Consider the following 20785-nt stretch of genomic DNA (forward strand, 5'->3'; position numbering starts at 1 on the left):
TATTTTGTATATTGTTATTTTGTATATTGTACAGTATTGTAACATTGTCTTATTGTATATTATTTTATGTTTCTGTATAGTATTTTATGTTTCTGTATAGTATTTTATGTTTCTCTTTTATTACTTGTGTGCTTTTATTACTGCACCTTAAGTTTGAGTCCCAAATCTTGTTGTATGCAAATATAATGACAATAAAGTACAATCTAATCTAATCTATCTCCTAGGTCCAGCCAAGCAAGATTGGTGGGTTAACCCTTTCACTGCCACACTACCAAATGGTTAACCCTTTCACTGTGACAATACAGAATGTTAACCCTTTCACTGCCACACGACAAAGGGTTAACCCTTTCACTACCACACTACAGAAGGTTAACCCTTTACTATCACACTACAGACGGTTAACTTGTTGAGACCATCACCTTTGGGCATCTTCTGCAGCAGGCTGAAGATTGAGCTTCTCTGGATCAGAGGCTTTGCCTTGAAGAAGTGTATAGCAGGAGGGAATGGTGAAGCAGCCATCTCCTGCTTCTTTAACCCACGGAGGTGATCGTCAAGCCTCTGTTCTGCTGCCGTCAGTACAACTCCACCTCCAATCTGTCTGGAGGTCTCCTGACGCATCAGAATATCCCTCTGAACGGGGTCAAGCATTGCCCTGCATGACGACGCTGTGAACCATAGAATCAGCCGGCATGCGAGGAGAGCCCGACAACTCCCTCTACAAATAGAAATCACCATGTTTCTTCTTGCTTTTCCTGCAATTGGGTTCTGCAAACAGAAACGTAATGTGTTGTGAGACCCTTGGATTAGGAAGCATCTTTTAATTCTGTGTCCCAGAAGTCTACTTTTTCTCCTCCTTTTTTCTGTGATTTTTCTCCCATCCCAATTTACCTCTCGTGCCAATTCTCCCTCCTCTGTCCTGATTGTTGCTCGCATGTGCCCCCCACTGGCCGGTCGTAGGGAGGATAGAAGCCCATCACATGTCCCCTCCGATACATGTGGAGGCAGCCAGTCACATCTTTTCACCTGCCAGCGCGGACTCTCATTGGCGAGGAGTAACGTGTAGGAGGCTCACACTACCCCCGCCATTTTCCTGTCTTTGCTGTGCAGGCGCCCTGACTGACCTGTAGGAGTCGCTGTTTACAACGACCAGAATACCACCCATCGACTCTCCTCCCGCTGACTGCCAAATGAGTCAGTATGACGGCCGGCCCAAGCCGGAGGCAACGCTGACAGCCGGATTCGATACCGGTGTCTCTTGCATTGGTGACAAGCGCAATGTCCGGTGCGCCACCCAGCCGCCAATCAGAGACATTTCATGCCACATTTTCAAGCTGTTTCTCTGGGAACCATTTTTTCCCAAAAGATATTTTTCCGGGGACCAAAAGTGATTTGTGGGGTATTTTGTGAGGTTACCTAACCAGGTTTGCTCATCACAAAATGCCTCCAACCTATTAATTCACAGCATGTTTTTCAGACTATCCCATGTTACAGGAATGATCTCAGTTTTTTCCCCGAACCTATTTCGTTTTTTGGACACAAATAAATAGGAACGATGGTATTTAATATTTATTTGTTGCATATAGTTGACTCAACAACAACGAAAATCCAATGCAAAAAGGTTTCTTGAAAAATATATTTTTTTTTATAAATAATATACAGTATATATCTTTTTAAGAGTTTGTTATTCCTATTTTTCAACTTGGAAATAGTTTCAAAATATTGTAAGAAGGGATTTTCTTTGACTATTTCATCTTATGTACTATTTGCACAGAATAATGATTGGATTCATTCAATATTTTTCCTCATTTGAAAATATTGGGCTATCAAAGATTACATAATAAATCATTATTTTTTAAATGTCAACCTTAAATATATATATATATTTTTTTAACTTTTGCCAAGAATACATTCAAGGTCCCTTGTAAGTCCACCCAAAATAACATTATATGAATACATTCAGAAGACATGTTCCATACACTGTGTTGCTTACAGTGGGAAAAAAGTTACAAATCTTAGAAGGTTGTATCTACAGTATGTACAGTTTAAGAGCTCTTTAACCTGGTTGGAGATTACATATTTACAGTATAAGGTAAAGAAAAGTCAGTTAGGCCTTGGGACCTAACATCAAAAGGTGTTGCATTAACTACCATTTCAAACTCTGTGTGCGACAGGAGCATTATGTTTCTCTATACATTCCTCGTAATTATGCACAATATTACCCTTATTCATGAACTGATTTACAGTCTATATGTTTGTATCAACCGATTATGTAAAAATAATCTTTTGTTTCTGGGCAGGATATAGGTGTGAGGTTCGCCTCTTCCCTGGACCTTTAATTCCTGTTCCCTGGACCTTTAATTCCCTGTCTCCTCACCTCTCCAGCCCCCACCCTCGCGTTCCTTTACTCTCGTCTGCTCTTCAGCAGCCCACACCCTTGGACTACCTGTCATTATGTGTTTGATTGGTCCGTGCCGAACACACACTTCTAGTCAAGTATCAATTACCATCACGCACCTGATGTGTGTTCTAATTAGCGCCCCAGTGGGCTTTAAATAGCTCGATCTCCCCCCCAGTCCTCGTCGGGTCGTTCCGTATCATATCTCTATCTGCAAACTCCTACGGGAGGTTCTCTATCTGTAGGCTCCTACGGGAGTTTCTGTTTCTGTATTCTGAATGCTGTTTCATCTCCGGCGTGAGACGAGGTGCAAGCCTTCGCCACCTGTCGCCGTTTGCCTGGAGTGGGACACAGTACTGCGCTCTCTAATTCTCTACGGGAGGTATTCCAGTGTTCCACTCCAGACCCCGCGCCAGATGCGCTCTCCGAACCGGCGCGTTCTCCAAGCAGACGCGCACCACTCCAGACCCCGCGCCAGATGCGCTCTCCGAACCGGCGCGTTCTCCAAGCAGACGCGCACCACTCCAGACCCCGCGCCAGATGCGCTCTCCGAACCGGCGCGTTCTCCAAGCAGACGCGCACCACTCCAGACCCCGCGCCAGATGCGCTCTCCGAACCGGCGCGTTCTCCAAGCAGACGCGCACCACTCCAGACCCCGCGCCAGATGCGCTCTCCGAACCGGCGCGTTCTCCAAGCAGACGCGCACCACTCCAGACCCCGCGCCAGATTGCGCTCTCCTCCAGACGTCTAGCCTGCGCGCTCCTACTCCATCCCTGTAAGCAGCTCTGACCCTCGCCCTGTCCAAGGCCTTAACCCTGTTTCTCTCTGTCCCTGTCTCCAGCCCGCCTCCGCGGGCCTCTGTCCCTGTTCCCCTCTCCGTTGCCCCGTTTCCTGCCCTGTCCTTGCCCTGGCCCTGTCCTTTAGCCTTAGCCCCTTAGCCTGCTCGCCTCTTAAAGGCACAGTGCCTATTTTTCCCAAGTTCTTGTTTTTCCAGTATTTTGTGTTCTCCCTTAAAGGGACAGTGCCGCTTTTCTGTTGTATTCAATAAATGCCCAGTTCTTGGCTTACTCTCATACCTGTCTTGTGTTGTGCGATTGGGGTCGGTTACAAACCATAACAATAGGTATTATTCCATAAAATACAATTGTTGGGAGAAAAAGTATACTAGAAACCCGTCTAATATTTCGCCGTCGACTAAAGACGCACTTCTTCAATCATTATCTGAAATGACAAAATAAATAAATAACTCTAACCCTAACTAACCTTACTGTCATGCACTTGTCCTAATATACTAACCTACACTGTAGCACTCAACACTTTGATGAACATTGTTACTCAGCTGATATAGTTGTACCCTTCCTGCTGTCTTGTTGTACAAAACTTGTAAGTCGCTTTGGATAAAAGCGTTAGCTGAATGTAAATGTACTAGAAGAACTTGTTTATGAAAGTTAGCCAGTTTTACTGGACATTTTCCAACAGAATAGGGACATGTTTTGAGAACAAATTGAGAACCCCCACTTTTCTGAAGATATACTATGATTGGGGATAACATTCCAACCTAACTCTCAGGGCTGCGTCCTGAGCCCCTCCTCTGCTCCCTGTACACACCCACGAGTCCACGACTGTGTAGCCACACACAGCTCCAACTTGGTGATCAAGTTCCCCGACGACACAGCGGTGATGGGACTGATGATCACCAACGGTGACAAATCAGCCTACAGGAGTAGAGAACCTGGCAAAGTGGTGCCAGGGAAGCAACTTCACTCCCAACGTTGACAAGACCAAGGAGCTGATCATCGACTACAGGCAGGGAGAAGTGGAGCATGACCCCATCCACATAGGGCTGACCTCGACTAGTCGAATAGTCGACTAATCGATCGAAAGGAGCCATAGTCGACTGCCAACCTCTTAGTCGAATGCAAAAAATAAAAGATTATACAGTATATATATATTATATAATATATATTTTTTTCATCATTCTTTCCAAAAGCAAAGAGGCCTAGAGGTGAGGCTAACGCTAATGGTGCGCATACCAGCGAGTCTAACTGCCTAAGAAAATGGGCACAGAGGCACTGAAAGAGGATTTCCCCGTCTAATGAACACACTAGACTAGACAAATATTAAGATGTATCCATCAGTGGACCAATTGCATGCTTTTGCAGAGGACAAGAAGCCTTCAGTCGACTCGTTCAGACATTAAGCACCCCCCACAGCCCAAATGGAATGATAAAAAAAAATATATATATATATATATAATATTTATAATAAAAATAAATTGCATTCGGGGGGGGGGGGGGGGGGGGGGGGCAAATTAAATCAAGCCAATCAAAGTCAACTATACAAATCCTTAGTCGGGGACAGGCCTACATCCACATCAACAGGGTCGCAGTGGAGAGGGTTGACAGCTTCAAGTTCCTCGGAGTTCACATCACTGAGATTAGTGCAAGGCACACAGGATCCTGAAAGACCCCTTACATCCGAACCACAAACTGTTTGAGCTCATGCCGTCTGGCAGACGGTACCACAGTCTCCAAAAGAACACTGAACAGCTACTTCCACCGGGCAAACAGACTCTAAATGATCACACATGAGCACACACACACACAAGCACCTTAATGACTTACACACCACACATGCACACTTATTACACGCACACACTGCTGCTGAGATATACCTTGTATTGTATAGTATGTAGATAGAATATACGTTGTGTATTATGTTTAGTCTATAGTTCAAGTTTCTTTATTAGTTGTCATACAAAAAAATACATAATACTTTTATATGAAATGCTTTTTTCTGTTATGCTCCTGAGTGTGCTAGATAAACATAAAGTAAAAAATAGAAAGTCAAAAGTACGTAAACAAAAATGTTCAGTCAATATACATATATACAATAGAGTAGAATTTTTTTTTAACAGTTACAATACAGTACAATGCAGAACTGGGATGAGGTACAATTTAGGGTAAGGTGCAATGAGTTAGTTTAGTTTATAGTTTTAAATTTAATTATAGTTAGTATAGTTTGTATAGATTATACGTTGTATACCATGTTTACAAATCTACTACGGTTGAGCCTGGAAAAATGTATGTACATTTTTAAAAGCTGTGACAATAAAATAATCTCAATCTGAAGGAAACTCTTTATCCAATTAATTTGAACAATTTAGTTCTTCCATAGAAGGTGAAAAAGGATTTGTCCCAATTTAGAAGATATTGATTTGGGGAAATGAAGAGACTCTTTGTAAACCTTCAGCTTTGCTCAAGAGAACAGTCTTCTACATAGTGAAACTTAATAAAAACATACCATGACTCTTATCTGAACCAGTATGAAAAACATTCCTAGAATGTTCAGATGCTGATCAACGAGAAAATGATACCTCGCTCTACACTAAAAGCTTGTAGTCGTGGTGTGGGTCCTACCGTTCAGTTCACCGCTCGTCCAAAAGCAGTTTTCCACTCCTCTAGCCTCTACGTTGACTGCTAAACAGACAACACATGACTGCTAAACAGACAACACATGTTTGACCGTCAAACTTTTTGCATAGTGTGTGTGATTGTTTTCCCACGAATCACCCCTCTGTAGCCGGGTCAGCTATCGGCCTTGCTGCCAAGATTGTGATTGTGGGAAAACTTCTTAATAAAGCAGAAGTCAGCAGAATACATCGAGCCATTGGATAATTGCGTAATTCTTTTCTAACAATGGCCCATGTGATTAACTAAAAGGAGAAGCATGAATAGCTACTTTTACCCAATAACTCCCATTACAAATAATACATTATGTGGGAGTGAATCATCATAAATGCACACATTGCGGAAGTCAAACAGGGCAGAGGAGAGGTATTAATGGTTTATATTTTTATTATGTTCTACATTTTCACAATATAACCGTTCCACACAAAGACACGATCAAAAAACAAACAAAACAAACAAACACAACCATACATACATATAATTTAATCATCTTGATAAGCCTTTGGAATCACTCGCTCTTCTAATTCATGACACTAAAATGTATAAGTAGATGTATGTAACATCAATAAATTAAAACGTAATAAGGACATAGATAACCTTGAATGTTTTTTTTTCTCCTTGAACTTCTCTGTGCTTGGGTGGAATCAGATAGCTACAGCAGAGACAATGATTCATGCGACTTTTCAGTGCGTTTATCAGGTGGAGGCTAATCAAATTGGGAAGAACTGCGCGCGATAGCGGTTCTCTTCCATCGTGAGCACTGATCCAATAAGTGTCTGAATGCAATCCCATTGTACCCGACCAAGCAATGTAAACTGGAGACCCTCGGGACGGAAGCAGCCGAGTAAACCAGCCATTAATACTGTGCCAAAGATCCTCCTACTCATATCTGGGAAGTTGCACTTCCATCACGCCCGATGCACAGAGAAAAGACAGCGATAGGTCACACGACAACATACAGTGCCTTTTCAGACACAGGAATGAAATATTTTACACGACAAAAATACAAAATCAAAAAAGGAGAACTCCTCTCTTTTTTAAGACAAGGGAGAGAGAGAGGCTCAGTCCAGGAACTTGCGGTTCGGGTTGACGCCGAATAGAGCGACTCGGATCTCCGGCATCATCTGGGTACACAGAAGGACTCGTGGTTAAAAGCTGAACGGTGTAAAAAAAAATGGTTCAGAACAAATCATTTGAAAATCACTTTTCAGATTTTTGTCTTGTATCATTATATAACTCAAAACTAAAATATCATTTTGAAGCAGTGCGACACAAACTAAGCCCATGAGATGGTTCTTTATACTGTATGATGTGTATGTATTTTAAACTGTAATAAAGGGGGAATGATGCCACACACATTTTTAAGAATTATGTGCAATGTCAAAATCAGGGGTTTCTCCATAGACATTAATTGGGGTTCCGACTTTGTGGAGCCATTTAATGTTGAGTTCTCACAGCCAAATGAAAGGCCTGAAACACAAGTGTAACTTAATTTGGTTGTAAGAGCGCGCGCACACACACACACGCACGCACACACATGCACACAGCGGTTTCTCAAACATTTTATTACTTTACTCAAGATGTTTTTATTAACCATTTTTCGTGTTTTAAAATATATGATAGTGGATTAGTTATTTGTCTGCTGATTGACATGCATTCATAGCGGTCTGAGAAAATAATGGCGATACCGATATTGGTGCGATATTAGGCTGAAATTGTAGCGTCTGTATCATACTGTTCAGTCAAACCGATGGTTCTAGTCTATACTGTTCAGTCAAGATTCAAGAGATTTATAAGTCACAACATACACGAGACATGTAGTGAAATGAAGGTGGCCATGCCCGCCTTGATTGTGCATTTTTTTTTTTATAATAGAATAAAATAGAATAGATAATAGATAGACATGATAAAAGGTACTAAGATAAAATACTATACAATGCTAAGCTTACAAATTAAAGGTAATGAGTCCTATATACACTACTATACAATATACAGTTGTGCTATATGTAACTATACTATACAAAAACATACATTTTTGTATAGTAACATACATCAAACCGATGGTCCTAGTCTATACTGTTTAGTAAGACTGATGGATAGGATTGGTACTCGGTTACGGATGATACTTTGCTTTAGTACTCGATATCGGCTGTGAAAAGGTGGCATCGGGCCATCCCTAGTCAGATACAAATCCCTACAGTTCTCAGGACCACTCTACCAGCTTGATTTAGATTTTAAAAGGAACACACCACCAAATAAAATAGAGCTGATGAATTATGCTCATAATCTCACCAGGTATTATAAACCGTTTTATACAAATTAATTTGATTGGAGAGTTATTGACTTTGAAGAGAAAAAGTAATACATTTATACACCTCAGTGAAATTATGAAAATGAAAATAAAGTATATATCAAGGTCTTTGCCTTTCTAAGAATTGTTCATCACTAACAAAAGGGGAAAAGTGCATTATGTGCATCCCTAAAATGGCGGCCCTAAGCAAGTGGTGTCCATAGCAACCTCCGTGCCCTATCAGGTAGTATAGTTACATATAGCATAACTGTATATTGTATACTATATTGTATAGTAGTGTATGTTGTGAAGGGCCAGATTAAACCGAATATATATATTTATTTATATATATATATTTAATTGTATTTGTATATTCTCTAATATTCCCTGATATCCCTTGTATATTCCTTGTACAATATGCATTGAATATCCATTCTAGCCTACTGAACATCCCATAATAGTCTCCATTCTACTATTGGTCGAGACCTTGGTGCCAGGCTGCCATACCCCTCAGACCCAGTTCAAACGTACCGCTCCACATGTACGAACAAGTCCTAGTTCCGCGTAGGAATCTGGCTACCGCACCACTAATGGGACTATTTGTTCATAGTGCGTATATATACTGCGCTACTAAAGTAGGACTTCCTTTTCAGTCCAGTTTCTTACCCTCCAATAGAGTCACAGACGTAAAGCCTCCCCGCGACGCCACGTGTGGGAGTAAGGCCAAGTTCGCCTACCATCGGTATTGAGACATCGTGTATATTAATATTTGAATAGTCATATTTGGCACTATATCGTCGAGTTGGACGTAGTCTATTAAGCTAATAATAGTCTGTTAATATATAGTGCTTCGTGCGGTGAGAATACTACCGTAGTCAGTACCCCATCGTTTCGGGCAGAGAACTGGCTGCTTACCCAGGGTGGTTGAACCCATGTGAAGCTGCACCCGAGGAGCCCCAGAGCCGACGAGCGAGTGGACCTGTATACCGGATTATTCTACCGACGACAGCCCGCCTTCCCAGGCACGGATTATGCTTTGTATACTTTGATTATTCCATGGATAAAGACCCCCGACACTGCCGTGTGTTGGAACCCCCCCCCCTGGAGAGGACGCAAGGTGAGGAGACGCTCTGCAAGACGAGGTCGCTTCACGTCTCTCCCCCGTGGACCGGAGAGAGCCGGCCCACAAAGAGTCCACCTGCTTTCATCTGTGGTCCAAGGATCGCCGGCGCATTGAACGGCACTACAGTGGGTTCACCTGGGATACACTTGGCCGGACGAGGCAGCCGGATTCTACCCCCCCCCCCCTCCTACTCCTGTCGGCTTACAAGCGACCGGATTAACCCCCCCTTAGTGTATCTAGTATATAATCATTAAAGTATCATTGCTGTTATTCCTTAACTATTCCAGGTCGTATATTTACCACCTGCGCCATCAGAGATTGGACATTCTCTATTGATATACCGACGAATACTCTTTGCCATAAAAGTGCATACTATTTCAATTCATAAATGTAATTAAGTAATTACGTGCTTGCTCTACACACCATTGCTGTGTAGTAATAAACGCATACTTCGACTTCGTACATTTGTGTTGGATCCGTTTCATCTACGTGAGAGTGTTTATGATAATATATTTATGCCGTGTACTGGGTGGCCGAATATTAAGTACAAAGGTAGTGGTAGTAAGTATCATATCTAGTAATACAGTCAGGGAATTGTACCCCTCAGTTACAATTGGTCCTTCGAGCCGGAGGGTAATTAGTGTAATATTAATATAGTGTTATTAATATTGAAATGGCCTATGATGAACACTCCACGAAACGATCCTCCTAACCAACGCCCGCAGCGCGAACGACGGCTCCCTCAGTACTTAGAGGCTTACGCTGTCAGTCAACAACCTAGTCTTCTACTAACAGTAAACGCGGTAAAACTAGAAAGTAAAAGTATGTCTAACCCCAACGCCCAGACTACCCCGACCATAGAGGCCCCTACGGGCTCTAATGTAACTGACCAAGTTCACGGTGGGGACCAGTGGGAACCAGACATGACTTCACACCCCGCCAGTACTGAAGAAGTAGTCCCCGATGAGTCCCGGGAGGAATACAACGCTACCGAGAGAGAACTCGGCACGGAAGAAGACGGGGAGAGCACCGTGGAGATAGAGCTCCAAGGCTCCGCAAGGAGTACCCCGAGGGAAGGCTCCCCTATACAACCGCCTTCTCCCAGCGAGGCAGAGAGGACCCTACAGCAGGCCTTCCTCATCAGCCTGAACGCCGCTGCTGAACGCGACCGACTGCAGATCCAGCAGCGAAGCGAACACGAGCAGATACGTCTAGAAATAAGACGCATTCAGATGGAAGAGAATGTGGCCCGAGAACGAGCCGGTGCTCAACGGGACGCAGCGCGCGACAGACAGCAGTCGCAACTAATAGAACAGCTGATCAGACGGACAACACCCTCTCCCTCCGCCAGAGGCTCCAGGAACTCGTCTAGACACACCTCCAGGGCGGCATCCCCTAGCCGAGTAAACAACCCTGAACTTGACCAACAGACGAGGTCTATACCCCCCACAGACCACCTCCCCCCACCGGTCCAAGCGAGACCTAGCAACCGGGAAGGAGCAGCATATCGTGTGGAGAGGCTAAACCAGAGACTACAAGCACTGGATGACCTAACTGAAGACGAAGAGGAAGAGGAGGAGAACCACGCCCGAAGACAGCACAGTACTCTACCGGACCAGGAGGTCCGGTACAGCCCAGGCTATACCCCCGCGGAGCTGCGCTACAGACCCCCGACTCTATACACGGGTGAGCACGACGCACGACCCGCACCGAGGAACAGCACCTGGACAAGCGGGCCATGGTACACTGCCGGTACCAGCCCATACCAAGGAGCGGGAGGAGACTCGCCTAGGAGGCCTCTCCCCCAACGCTCGCCGATGTATCCACAGTCAGCGTCATACATTGGCACGCCTATGGTACCCGACTTCACCCAAGAGAACCGGGCCCAGTATACAGAACTCCGCATGTGTCTGGAGACCATGTTGGTGGATGTATTGGATGAACGCCACAAATACGCCATCCTACTGAAGCACTTAAAGGTACCCCGCGCACATAATATAGCGCTCGCCTACGCGACTTCCACCACCCCATACACAGCAGCGCTGGTAGCATTGGACCAGAGGTATGGGCGCATATGGGATTACGTGATCCAGGAGATCCGACACATCGACCGCTTACCCCCAGCAATAGACAATCGAGCACTGGACGACCTGTCCATCAGAGTGCAGTCCCTGGTAGGGATGTTGGGAGCGCAAAGAGAGAAGGGGAGGCATGAACTTTACGCCAACTCAAATGTGGAAAGGATTCTGGAGAAGCTGCCGCCCGCTCGTCAGGAGCGCTTTAGGCGGCAGAGGGACCACAGAGACCCGAATGGCCCCGAACCGAACCTCCTCGATCTAGCAGACTTCCTGGCGAGAGAAGTCAGCAGCCTACGGCTAGATACATTCGGACGGAGCACCCCTGGCTCCAGAGAAGGAACCAGACGACTAAATGATGGAAGAAGATCGGTGACTGTGATGCACCAATCGGAGTCAGTACCGAGCAGCAGGAGCCACAGTACCCCCTCCAGAACGGAGAAGTGGAAGATAGTGTGCCCCTACTGTGAGAAAGAACACTGGCTAGCGCAATGTGACTCCTTCCCCAAGCTGAACGCGGAGGAAGCAGGTCAATGGATAAAGTCCAACAAGCGCTGTTTTCGCTGTGCGCGCTCACACATGGCAGCCGAATGCCGCTTAAAGAAAAGGTGCACCAAGTGCGATGGAGCCCATCTGGACATACTTCACGACAGTAACAGACGGCGCCCTTCACCCGCACCATCCAGCCGCAAAGCGAGCGTCATGTACATCGATCCCGCCAGCAGCAGTGGAGCCCGAGTACTCCTAAAAGTAGTGCGTGTGACACTAAGCTACCAGAATAAAGTCCTGGACACTTACGCCGTCCTCGATGACGGGTCAGAGAAGACCCTGCTGCTCGCCTCCGCTGCGGCCCAGCTAGGGCTGCGGGGAAGCGAAACCCAAATGACAATTCGGACAATAAGACGAGATTTGAAGACGATAAAGGGCGAGAATGTCTCATTCTCTATCGCAGCAAGCGGCCAGCCTGAGCGACGGTACCAGATTACAGACGCTTTCACCAGCCAAGAAATAGGACTGTCGCGGTACACATACCCCGTCGCCAAGCTGATGGAGAAATATGCACATCTGCGCAAGTTACCGATCCCGCTCATAGACAATGCTATGCCGACCCTGTTGATAGGCTCCGACCATGCAGACCTCATTGTCCCGATAGACCGGGTTCATACCGGACCCCGAGGCTGTCCTGCAGCAGTCGAGACCCGTTTGGGATGGACTCTCCAAGGCCCGCTCGCCAAATCTCTCAACCGAAGTACAGCCACTAGATGTCTCCACTCCCGAGTCACAGAGGGAGAAACCGCACTCCTGCAACACGTAGAGCGGCTATGGACCTTGGAACAAATGCCCTTTAAGAACGGAAAGAAAGACATTCGCTCTAAAGATGACATTTACGCCATTCACCTCCTCGAGACAGGGACCAAGAGAGTCCCGGTCAACGGCGTGTTGAGATACGCCACGCCACTCCTGCGGCGAGAAGGAATGCCTACTTTCCACGCCAAGACAGACGCCACAGAACGGTACCTGCTGAACACGGAGCGGCGCTTAGCCAAGAACCCCGCCCAAGAGAGTGTATACCGCGCTGAGATTGAGAAGCTCATCACAGCGGGACACGTCACAAAGATGGACATTAAAGAGGCTGACCAGACCACTGAATCGTGGTACGTGCCCCACCACAAGGTCCATCACAACGGTAAAGACCGCATAGTATTTAACTGCAGCTACCAGATCGGATCCCAAAATCTAAATAAAGAGTTACTGCCCGGTCCCACACTCGGCCCCTCCCTACTCGGCGTTCTACTCCGCTTCCGCCAGGAAAAGGTGGCCATCAGCGGGGACATTAAAGGAATGTTCCTGCAGGTGAGATTAGTAGAGGCGGACAAGCCCCTGTTACGGTTCCTATGGAGAGAGAAGCCAGGAGATGAGCACCCAGCCATCTACCAATGGGAAGTCCTCCCCTTCGGAACGACGTGCAGCCCCTGCTGTGCTACATTTGCACTACAGAAACATGTAGCAGAGGACCCAGCAGCGGACGAAGAGGTCCGACACAGCGTAAAGAACAGCTTCTACGTAGACAACTGTCTACAAAGCCTTTCAACCCAAGAAGAAGCCGAGGCTCTCCTGATTAAACTCCGCGCCTCATTGATCAAAGGCGGCTTTGATCTCAGGCAGTGGGCCAGCAGCGATCCGCGAGTACTGCGCAGCCTCTCCTCCGAGGACAAGGCAGCCAGCAGCGAGACCTGGATGGCTACAATCCCGGGAGAAGCCCAGGAGATGACCCTGGGATTGGTGTGGCGATTCAAAACAGATTCGCTTCACTACAGACACAAGCCCCTGACTACAGAGCAGGGAAGGCCGGCGGCGGCGCCGACCACCAGACGGAGTGTGTACACAACACTCGCCCGACAATATGACCCGCTAGGATGTATTCTACCGTACACCACCAGGGCAAAAATGATTGTACGAGCATTGTGGGACAAGGACCAGGGCTGGGACGACCCCATTCCCGCACACCTTGCATCCACCTGGAGAGAGTGGGAGATGGAGCTCCACTCACTCCCAGGCGTTAATATGCGCCGAAGCTACTTCCCACCCACGGTGAGGCCAGAGACATGTAAAATGGACTTACACGTCTTCAGTGACGCCTCAGAGGTCGCATACGGATCAGTAGCCTACTTACGGGCCCAAGACCAGGGGGGAGAGATCTACACAGCATTTGTCCTCGCCCGCTCGAGAATAGCCCCACGCAAGCAACAATCTATCCCACGTCTAGAGCTCTGCGCAGCCCTAGCCGGAGCGCACCTAGCCACGCTCATCCAACGTGAGCTCACCATACCGGTGTCTAGAACAATCCTGTGGTCAGATTCCACGACGGTACTCGCCTGGATCAAATCGGACTCATGCAAGTACAAAGTCTTCGTGGGAGTCAGAGTCACCGAGATTCAAGACTTAACCGAAGAGTTAACCGGAGAAACAGAGTGGCGCTACGTTGATACAAAACAGAACCCAGCTGACGTCATCACCCGGGGGATCCCCCTGGATGACCTCACCCGTCGCAATGTCTACAGTGACGGCCCCGCATTCCTAAGACTCCCGGAAGGACAGTGGCCCATGCCTATCCCGAGGGAAGCAAGTCCAGAGGAGGTGGAAAATAAGAAGCCTGTGTTCTGTGGATTGAGCACCGTAGCCTCCACCGACCCTAACATAGACGATTGCACGTCCATAGAGAGTGCACAACAAAGAACATTCCTGCGGTACCACCCGGAGTGCAAGTCCCCCGCTGATATGTCAGCAGCTAACTACGAGGAAGCAGAATTGCTTCTACTGCAGCGAGCCCAGAGAGACTCGTTCCCCGATGAATTGGCCTGTCTACAGGGAGGAAAGCCCGTCCCATCCGACAGCAGATTAATTCATCTGGCCCCTGAGAGCGACGCTCATACCCTCATCAGAGTGGGTGGTCGCCTACGCAGAGCCCCCAATCTACCGGATGACATTAAATACCCGATCGTATTGAACAGCCGACACAAGGTCACAGAGCTGATTATAAAGAAATACGATGAGGATGTACATCACGCAGGAGCAGAAAGAGTCTTCGCGGAAATCAGACGTCGTTACTGGATCCTACAAGGAAGAGAGGCGGTACGACGCTTCCAGCGAACATGTCTAGACTGCCGCAAGGGGCGCGCGCAGCCCAGCATACCAAGGATGGCTGACCTTCCTCCATGTCGCCTCCGAATCGGTGACAAGCCATTCCACTCAACGGGTATGGACTGCTTTGGCCCGCTACACATAAAGAAAGGAAGAGGAACCGAGAAGCGGTGGGGTATTGTATTCAAATGCATGACCACCAGAGCGATACACATCGAGCTTCTCCCGACCATGAGCACAGACTCATTCCTTATGGCCTTCCGAAGATTCACATCACGGAAAGGAAGACCGTCTACCCTATTGTCCGATCATGGGACAAACTTCAAAGGCGGCGAAAGAGAGCTGAGAGAGAGCTTCCAAGCTATGGGCCCAGAACTTAAGACCCACCTCGCTCCAGCACAGGTTGATTTCCAATTCAACCCCCCAAACGCACCCCACTTCGGTGGCACTTGGGAACGAGAAGTGCGCTCCATAAAGACAGCCCTGTACGCAGTACTTGGGGCCCAGACTGTGGCGGAAGAAGTCCTAATGACAGTCCTCACGGAGATTGAGGGAGTACTTAACTCGAAGCCCCTCGGATATGTCTCCAGTGATGTGGCGGATATCGACCCAGTTACCCCCAACACACTCCTGATGGGGCGGCTAGATCCTGCATTACCCCAGACAATGTACCGGCCTGAAGAAGCGAACGGCCGACGAATGTGGAGGTACAGCCAAGTATTAGCCGACAAGTTTTGGAACAGTTTCCTACTGCACTACCTACCGTCTCTACAGACCCGCCAGAAGTGGGTAAAGGAGAGAGACAATTTGACAGAAGGAACAGTCGTCATGATTATTGATCAATCACTGCCCAGAGCTATGTGGCCGGCCGGCCGCGTAAGCAAAGTGATCACCGGTGCCGACGGCAAGGTCCGAGCAGCTGAAGTGCTCGTCCAGGGTCGCACTTACACCCGTCCCGTGGCGAGGCTCATAGAACTGCCTCGACTCCCAGACACAATCGATGATGACCATGACCCTACAACCCTATGACTTTGTGAAGTTGACTGACCCCTACAGCAAACCCTTATGTGTAAATAGACAACGCGATTAATCTGTCTCCGTTTAACTGATTAGGTCTGGGACCAATCAGGGGGTGGCTGTTGTGAAGGGCCAGATTAAACCAAATATATATATTTATTTATATATATATATTTAATTGTATTTGTATATTCTCTAATATTCCCTGATATCCCTTGTATATTCCTTGTACAATATGCATTGAATATCCATTCTAGCCTACTGAACATCCCATAATAGTCTCCATTCTACTATTGGTCGAGACCTTGGTGCCAGGCTGCCATACCCCTCAGACCCAGTTCAAACGTACCGCTCCACATGTACGAACAAGTCCTAGTTCCGCGTAGGAATCTGGCTACCGCACCACTAATGGGACTATTTGTTCATAGTGCGTATATATACTGCGCTACTAAAGTAGGACTTCCTTTTCAGTCCAGTTTCTTACCCTCCAATAGAGTCACAGACGTAAAGCCTCCCCGCGACGCCACGTGTGGGAGTAAGGCCAAGTTCGCCTACCATCGGTATTGAGACATCGTGTATATTAATATTTGAATAGTCATATTTGGCACTATATCGTCGAGTTGGACGTAGTCTATTAAGCTAATAATAGTCTGTTAATATATAGTGCTTCGTGCGGTGAGAATACTACCGTAGTCAGTACCCCATCGTTTCGGGCAGAGAACTGGCTGCTTACCCAGGGTGGTTGAACCCATGTGAAGCTGCACCCGAGGAGCCCCAGAGCCGACGAGCGAGTGGACCTGTATACCGGATTATTCTACCGACGACAGCCCGCCTTCCCAGGCACGGATTATGCTTTGTATACTTTGATTATTCCATGGATAAAGACCCCCGACACTGCCGTGTGTTGGAACCCCCCCCCCTGGAGAGGACGCAAGGTGAGGAGACGCTCTGCAAGACGAGGTCGCTTCACGTCTCTCCCCCGTGGACCGGAGAGAGCCGGCCCACAAAGAGTCCACCTGCTTTCATCTGTGGTCCAAGGATCGCCGGCGCATTGAACGGCACTACAGTGGGTTCACCTGGGATACCCTTGGCCGGACGAGGCAGCCGGATTCTACCCCCCCCCCCCCCTCCTACTCCTGTCGGCTTACAAGCGACCGGATTAACCCCCCCTTAGTGTATCTAGTATATAATCATTAAAGTATCATTGCTGTTATTCCTTAACTATTCCAGGTCGTATATTTACCACCTGCGCCATCAGAGATTGGACATTCTCTATTGATATACCGACGAATACTCTTTGCCATAAAAGTGCATACTATTTCAATTCATAAATGTAATTAAGTAATTACGTGCTTGCTCTACACACCATTGCTGTGTAGTAATAAACGCATACTTCGACTTCGTACATTTGTGTTGGATCCGTTTCATCTACGTGAGAGTGTTTATGATAATATATTTATGCCGTGTACTGGGTGGCCGAATATTAAGTACAAAGGTAGTGGTAGTAAGTATCATATCTAGTAATACAGTCAGGGAATTGTACCCCTCAGTTACAGTGTATATAGGACTCATTACACAGCCTTGCAGGTGATATACCTGTACATTTTAAACATGCTGTGGTGCAACCGCTTATTAAAAAGCCTAACCTGGACGCCTCTGTCCTCTCTAATTTCAGGCCTATCTCCAAGCTTCCGTTTTTATCCAAAATATTGGAAAAAATTGTACTTGTCCAATTAATGTCTTTCCTTGACACACATGGCATTCTGGAGGTTTTCCAATCCGGTTTTAGAGCACTGCACAGTACTGAGACTGCACTTTTAAGAGTTTTTAATGATATCCTTCTGGCCACTGACTCTGGTGACTCCCTTATCCTCGTACTTTTAGATCTCACTGCTGCCTTCGACACAGTGGATCACAATATTCTGCTCTCCCGTTTGGAGCACTGGGTTGGCATTAAAGGCCAAGTCCTGGAGTTTTTTAGATCATATTTGTCTGAGAGAAGCTTTTGTGTTAGCCTGGGCGATGCTGTATCCTCCACAGCACCTCTCCCCTGCGGGGTTCCCCAGGGCTCAATTCTCGGGCCAATTTTATTTGTGTTGTATCTGCTCCCCTTAGGGCCTATACTTCGAAAGCATGGCGTCTTCTTTCACTGCTACGCAGATGACAGCCAGATTTACATGCCATTAAAAAGAAACACTAGAAACCCGGTAAAACCACTATTAGCATGCCTTGACGATGTTAAGGCATGGCTGGCATCAAACTGTCTCTGTCTCAATGACAGTAAAACAGAGGTCATGGTGTTTGGTCCCAGCAATGTGTCTCCTCCTGGTGACTTGGGCCCTCTTGGGCTTTTTGTAAAGCCAACAGTCACCAACCTAGGGGTAAAATTTGATTGTGACCTAAAGTTGGACAAGCAGATCAATGCTGTGGTGGGAAAGAGTTTTTTCCAACTTAGGAGGCTGTCCAAGGTCAAACCTTTTTTATCCCGTTCCGTTTTTTAAACGGTTATCCATGCTTTTATGACCTCTCGCCTTGATTACTGTAATGCCCTGTACGTGGGCGTCAGTCAGGCCTCCCTCTCTCGTTTGCAGTTGGTGCAAAACGCCGCTGCCCGTCTGCTGACGGGAACACGAAAGCGGGAGCACATTTCCCCTGTGCTGGCTGCCCTCCACTGGCTTCCTGTGCGTTTTAGGATTGATTTTAAGGTTTTACTGTTTGTTTTTAAATGTTTGAACGGCTTGGCACCGGGCTACCTCTCGGACCTGCTGGAACCCTATGTTCCCCCAAGGTCCCTCAGGTCCTCTGACCAGCTCCTCTTGGCCGTTCCAAACTCCAGGCTGAAGCTTAGGGGGGACCGTGCTTTTGCAGTGGCAGCCCCAAAGCTCTGGAATGAGCTGCCACTGCATGTTAGGCAGGCCCCCACTCTGCAGGTGTTTAAATCACGCCTCAAAACACATTTATTTGCTCTGGCTTTTGTTTTTTAAACCGTTTTTGAGAGACTGGCCTTTTTATGTGACACATTGTACTGTTTTTATTGTGCGCTTTTATTCAATTTTTTTATGTTTTATGTTTTATCTTATGTTATGGACTTGTACAGCACTTTGGTCAACTTTGTTGTTTTAAATGTGCTTTATAAATAAAGTGGATTGGATTACCTTTCATTTGTAAGTTTAGCATTGTATTGTATTTTAATATTGTATTTGAAACTGGCCCCCGTAAATGTCTGAATCCCCCTCCCACCCACCCCCTCCTAATGTACAGTTCCCTCCCCCTTGTGTGTATATATCTACTGATCTGTTTAACAGTACTGTATATTTGCATATTTTGTATGTCACAAATGTAACAGTACTGTATATCTGTATGTCATGTATGTCATAAATGTCATGATTAGATTAGACTAGATGATTAGATTAGATTATTATATTTGAATATCTGTATGTTGTGTATGTCATAAAAGTCATTATGAATTGAAAATGGGGGACCCTGATGTAAACAAGATGAAAGTCTCTCTCTGGTCTGCATCCCTGTAACAATTGTGTGTATTGAGCTGTACTGTACCCATTAAAGTTTTCAATCAATCAATCAATCAATCAATCAATCAATCAATCAATCAATCTTAGTACCTTTTATCATGTCTATTTTATTATCTATTCTATTTGATTCTATTATTATTATTTGTATTTATTTTTTTGCACAATCAAGGCGGGCATGGCCACCTTCATTTCACTACATGTCTCGTGTATGTATGTGATGAATAAATCTCTTGAATCTTGAATCCATCACCCTGTCGTTTACCTGTTGAGCCATGAGGTCCAGTCTGCTCTCTAGGGTGTTAGACACCTTGATCTTCCCATCACCGTTGTAGACCTCAATGCCCCCAGACCTGAAGACAGACACAAAACACAAGACCAGGTCAGAGCCACTGTAGAATCCCTTAAAGGAGCAACTAAACACATGGTAATTTTGCTGCCCCCTAGTGGTTGATATTTTCATTCTGCTGCACAGTCTGCCCCACCCCAATCTGTGATGTCAGAGAACATCTTTGGAGATACCATCAAAATATCAACCACTAGGGGCAGCATAATACAATAAATACAATGAGGTCGTAGCTGCTGGGTTTACTCCTTTCCCTGTGCATATTGAGGACATGGTGGCAGACTTAACACACTGCTCTCCTACCTGGGCCAGAACGGAGAGGGGCCTTCAAGGGGTTATTGAGTTCAGGGTTCCCACAGACATTGCAAAATGAAATTCAAGGAATTTCAAGTACTTTTCTAAGCACTATTTTTCATTTTGGCATTTAAAAAAGGATACAATTCACTTTTAAATGCAGTTTTTTTTATAGGAAAAAAAATCTGATCCAATATGTATGGCTTAAAACCAATTTCCGACAATTACTTACACTTTAAATTAAAAAAAATTATTTCTTGATTCAAAACTATTTTATCATGGATGAACGTTCAATGCGAATGGTTGATTTGAATTTCAAGGGGTTTTTAAGCACCTTGTTAAAAAATTGGCTGTTTTCAAGGAATTCCAGGCCTAGAAAAAACCAAGCACTTTAAGCACTTCAAGGACCTTGTGCGAACCCTGTGAGTTATAGAATTCTTTAATGAGGAATAATGAGGACTTTATGAACTTGACTGGTTAATACTCACAGGTCGGGGGACAGGACATTAACGTTAGGTTATGACTATAACCAAGTTCTGTTAGTATAGCGACGCTCAGCATCGCTCTCTGCACTATCTCGCATATGTGCACGCGCACTGAATA

General features: G+C 46.1%; 2 protein-coding genes across 3 annotated transcripts in view; both read right to left on the minus strand.

Moving 5' to 3' along the window:
* ada2b (adenosine deaminase 2b) overlaps positions 1-5909 on the minus strand; it is a 34711-nt gene extending 28802 nt beyond the window's left edge. Inside the window, exons 1-2 of the mRNA XM_084330370.1 lie at positions 5815-5909; positions 420-765 (exon numbers count right to left, since the gene is read on the minus strand). Of these exons, the coding sequence (XP_084186496.1) occupies positions 420-735 (316 nt within the window). The 5' untranslated portion in view covers positions 736-765; positions 5815-5909. The remainder of the gene's footprint in view (positions 1-419; positions 766-5814) is intronic.
* Positions 5910-6254: 345 nt separating this feature from the next.
* atp6v1e1b (ATPase H+ transporting V1 subunit E1b) overlaps positions 6255-20785 on the minus strand; it is a 37096-nt gene continuing 22565 nt past the window's right edge. For both annotated transcript variants that reach the window (XM_084330753.1, XM_084330754.1), the window contains exons 9-10: positions 19808-19895; positions 6255-6989 (exon numbers count right to left, since the gene is read on the minus strand). In XM_084330753.1, coding sequence (XP_084186879.1) covers positions 6927-6989; positions 19808-19895 — 151 coding nt within the window. In that variant the 3' untranslated portion in view covers positions 6255-6926. The remainder of the gene's footprint in view (positions 6990-19807; positions 19896-20785) is intronic.

Source organism: Notolepis coatsorum (genome assembly GCF_963971535.1).
Source record: "Notolepis coatsorum genome assembly, chromosome: 15".
NCBI classification, from domain to species: Eukaryota; Metazoa; Chordata; class Actinopteri; order Aulopiformes; family Paralepididae; genus Notolepis; species Notolepis coatsorum.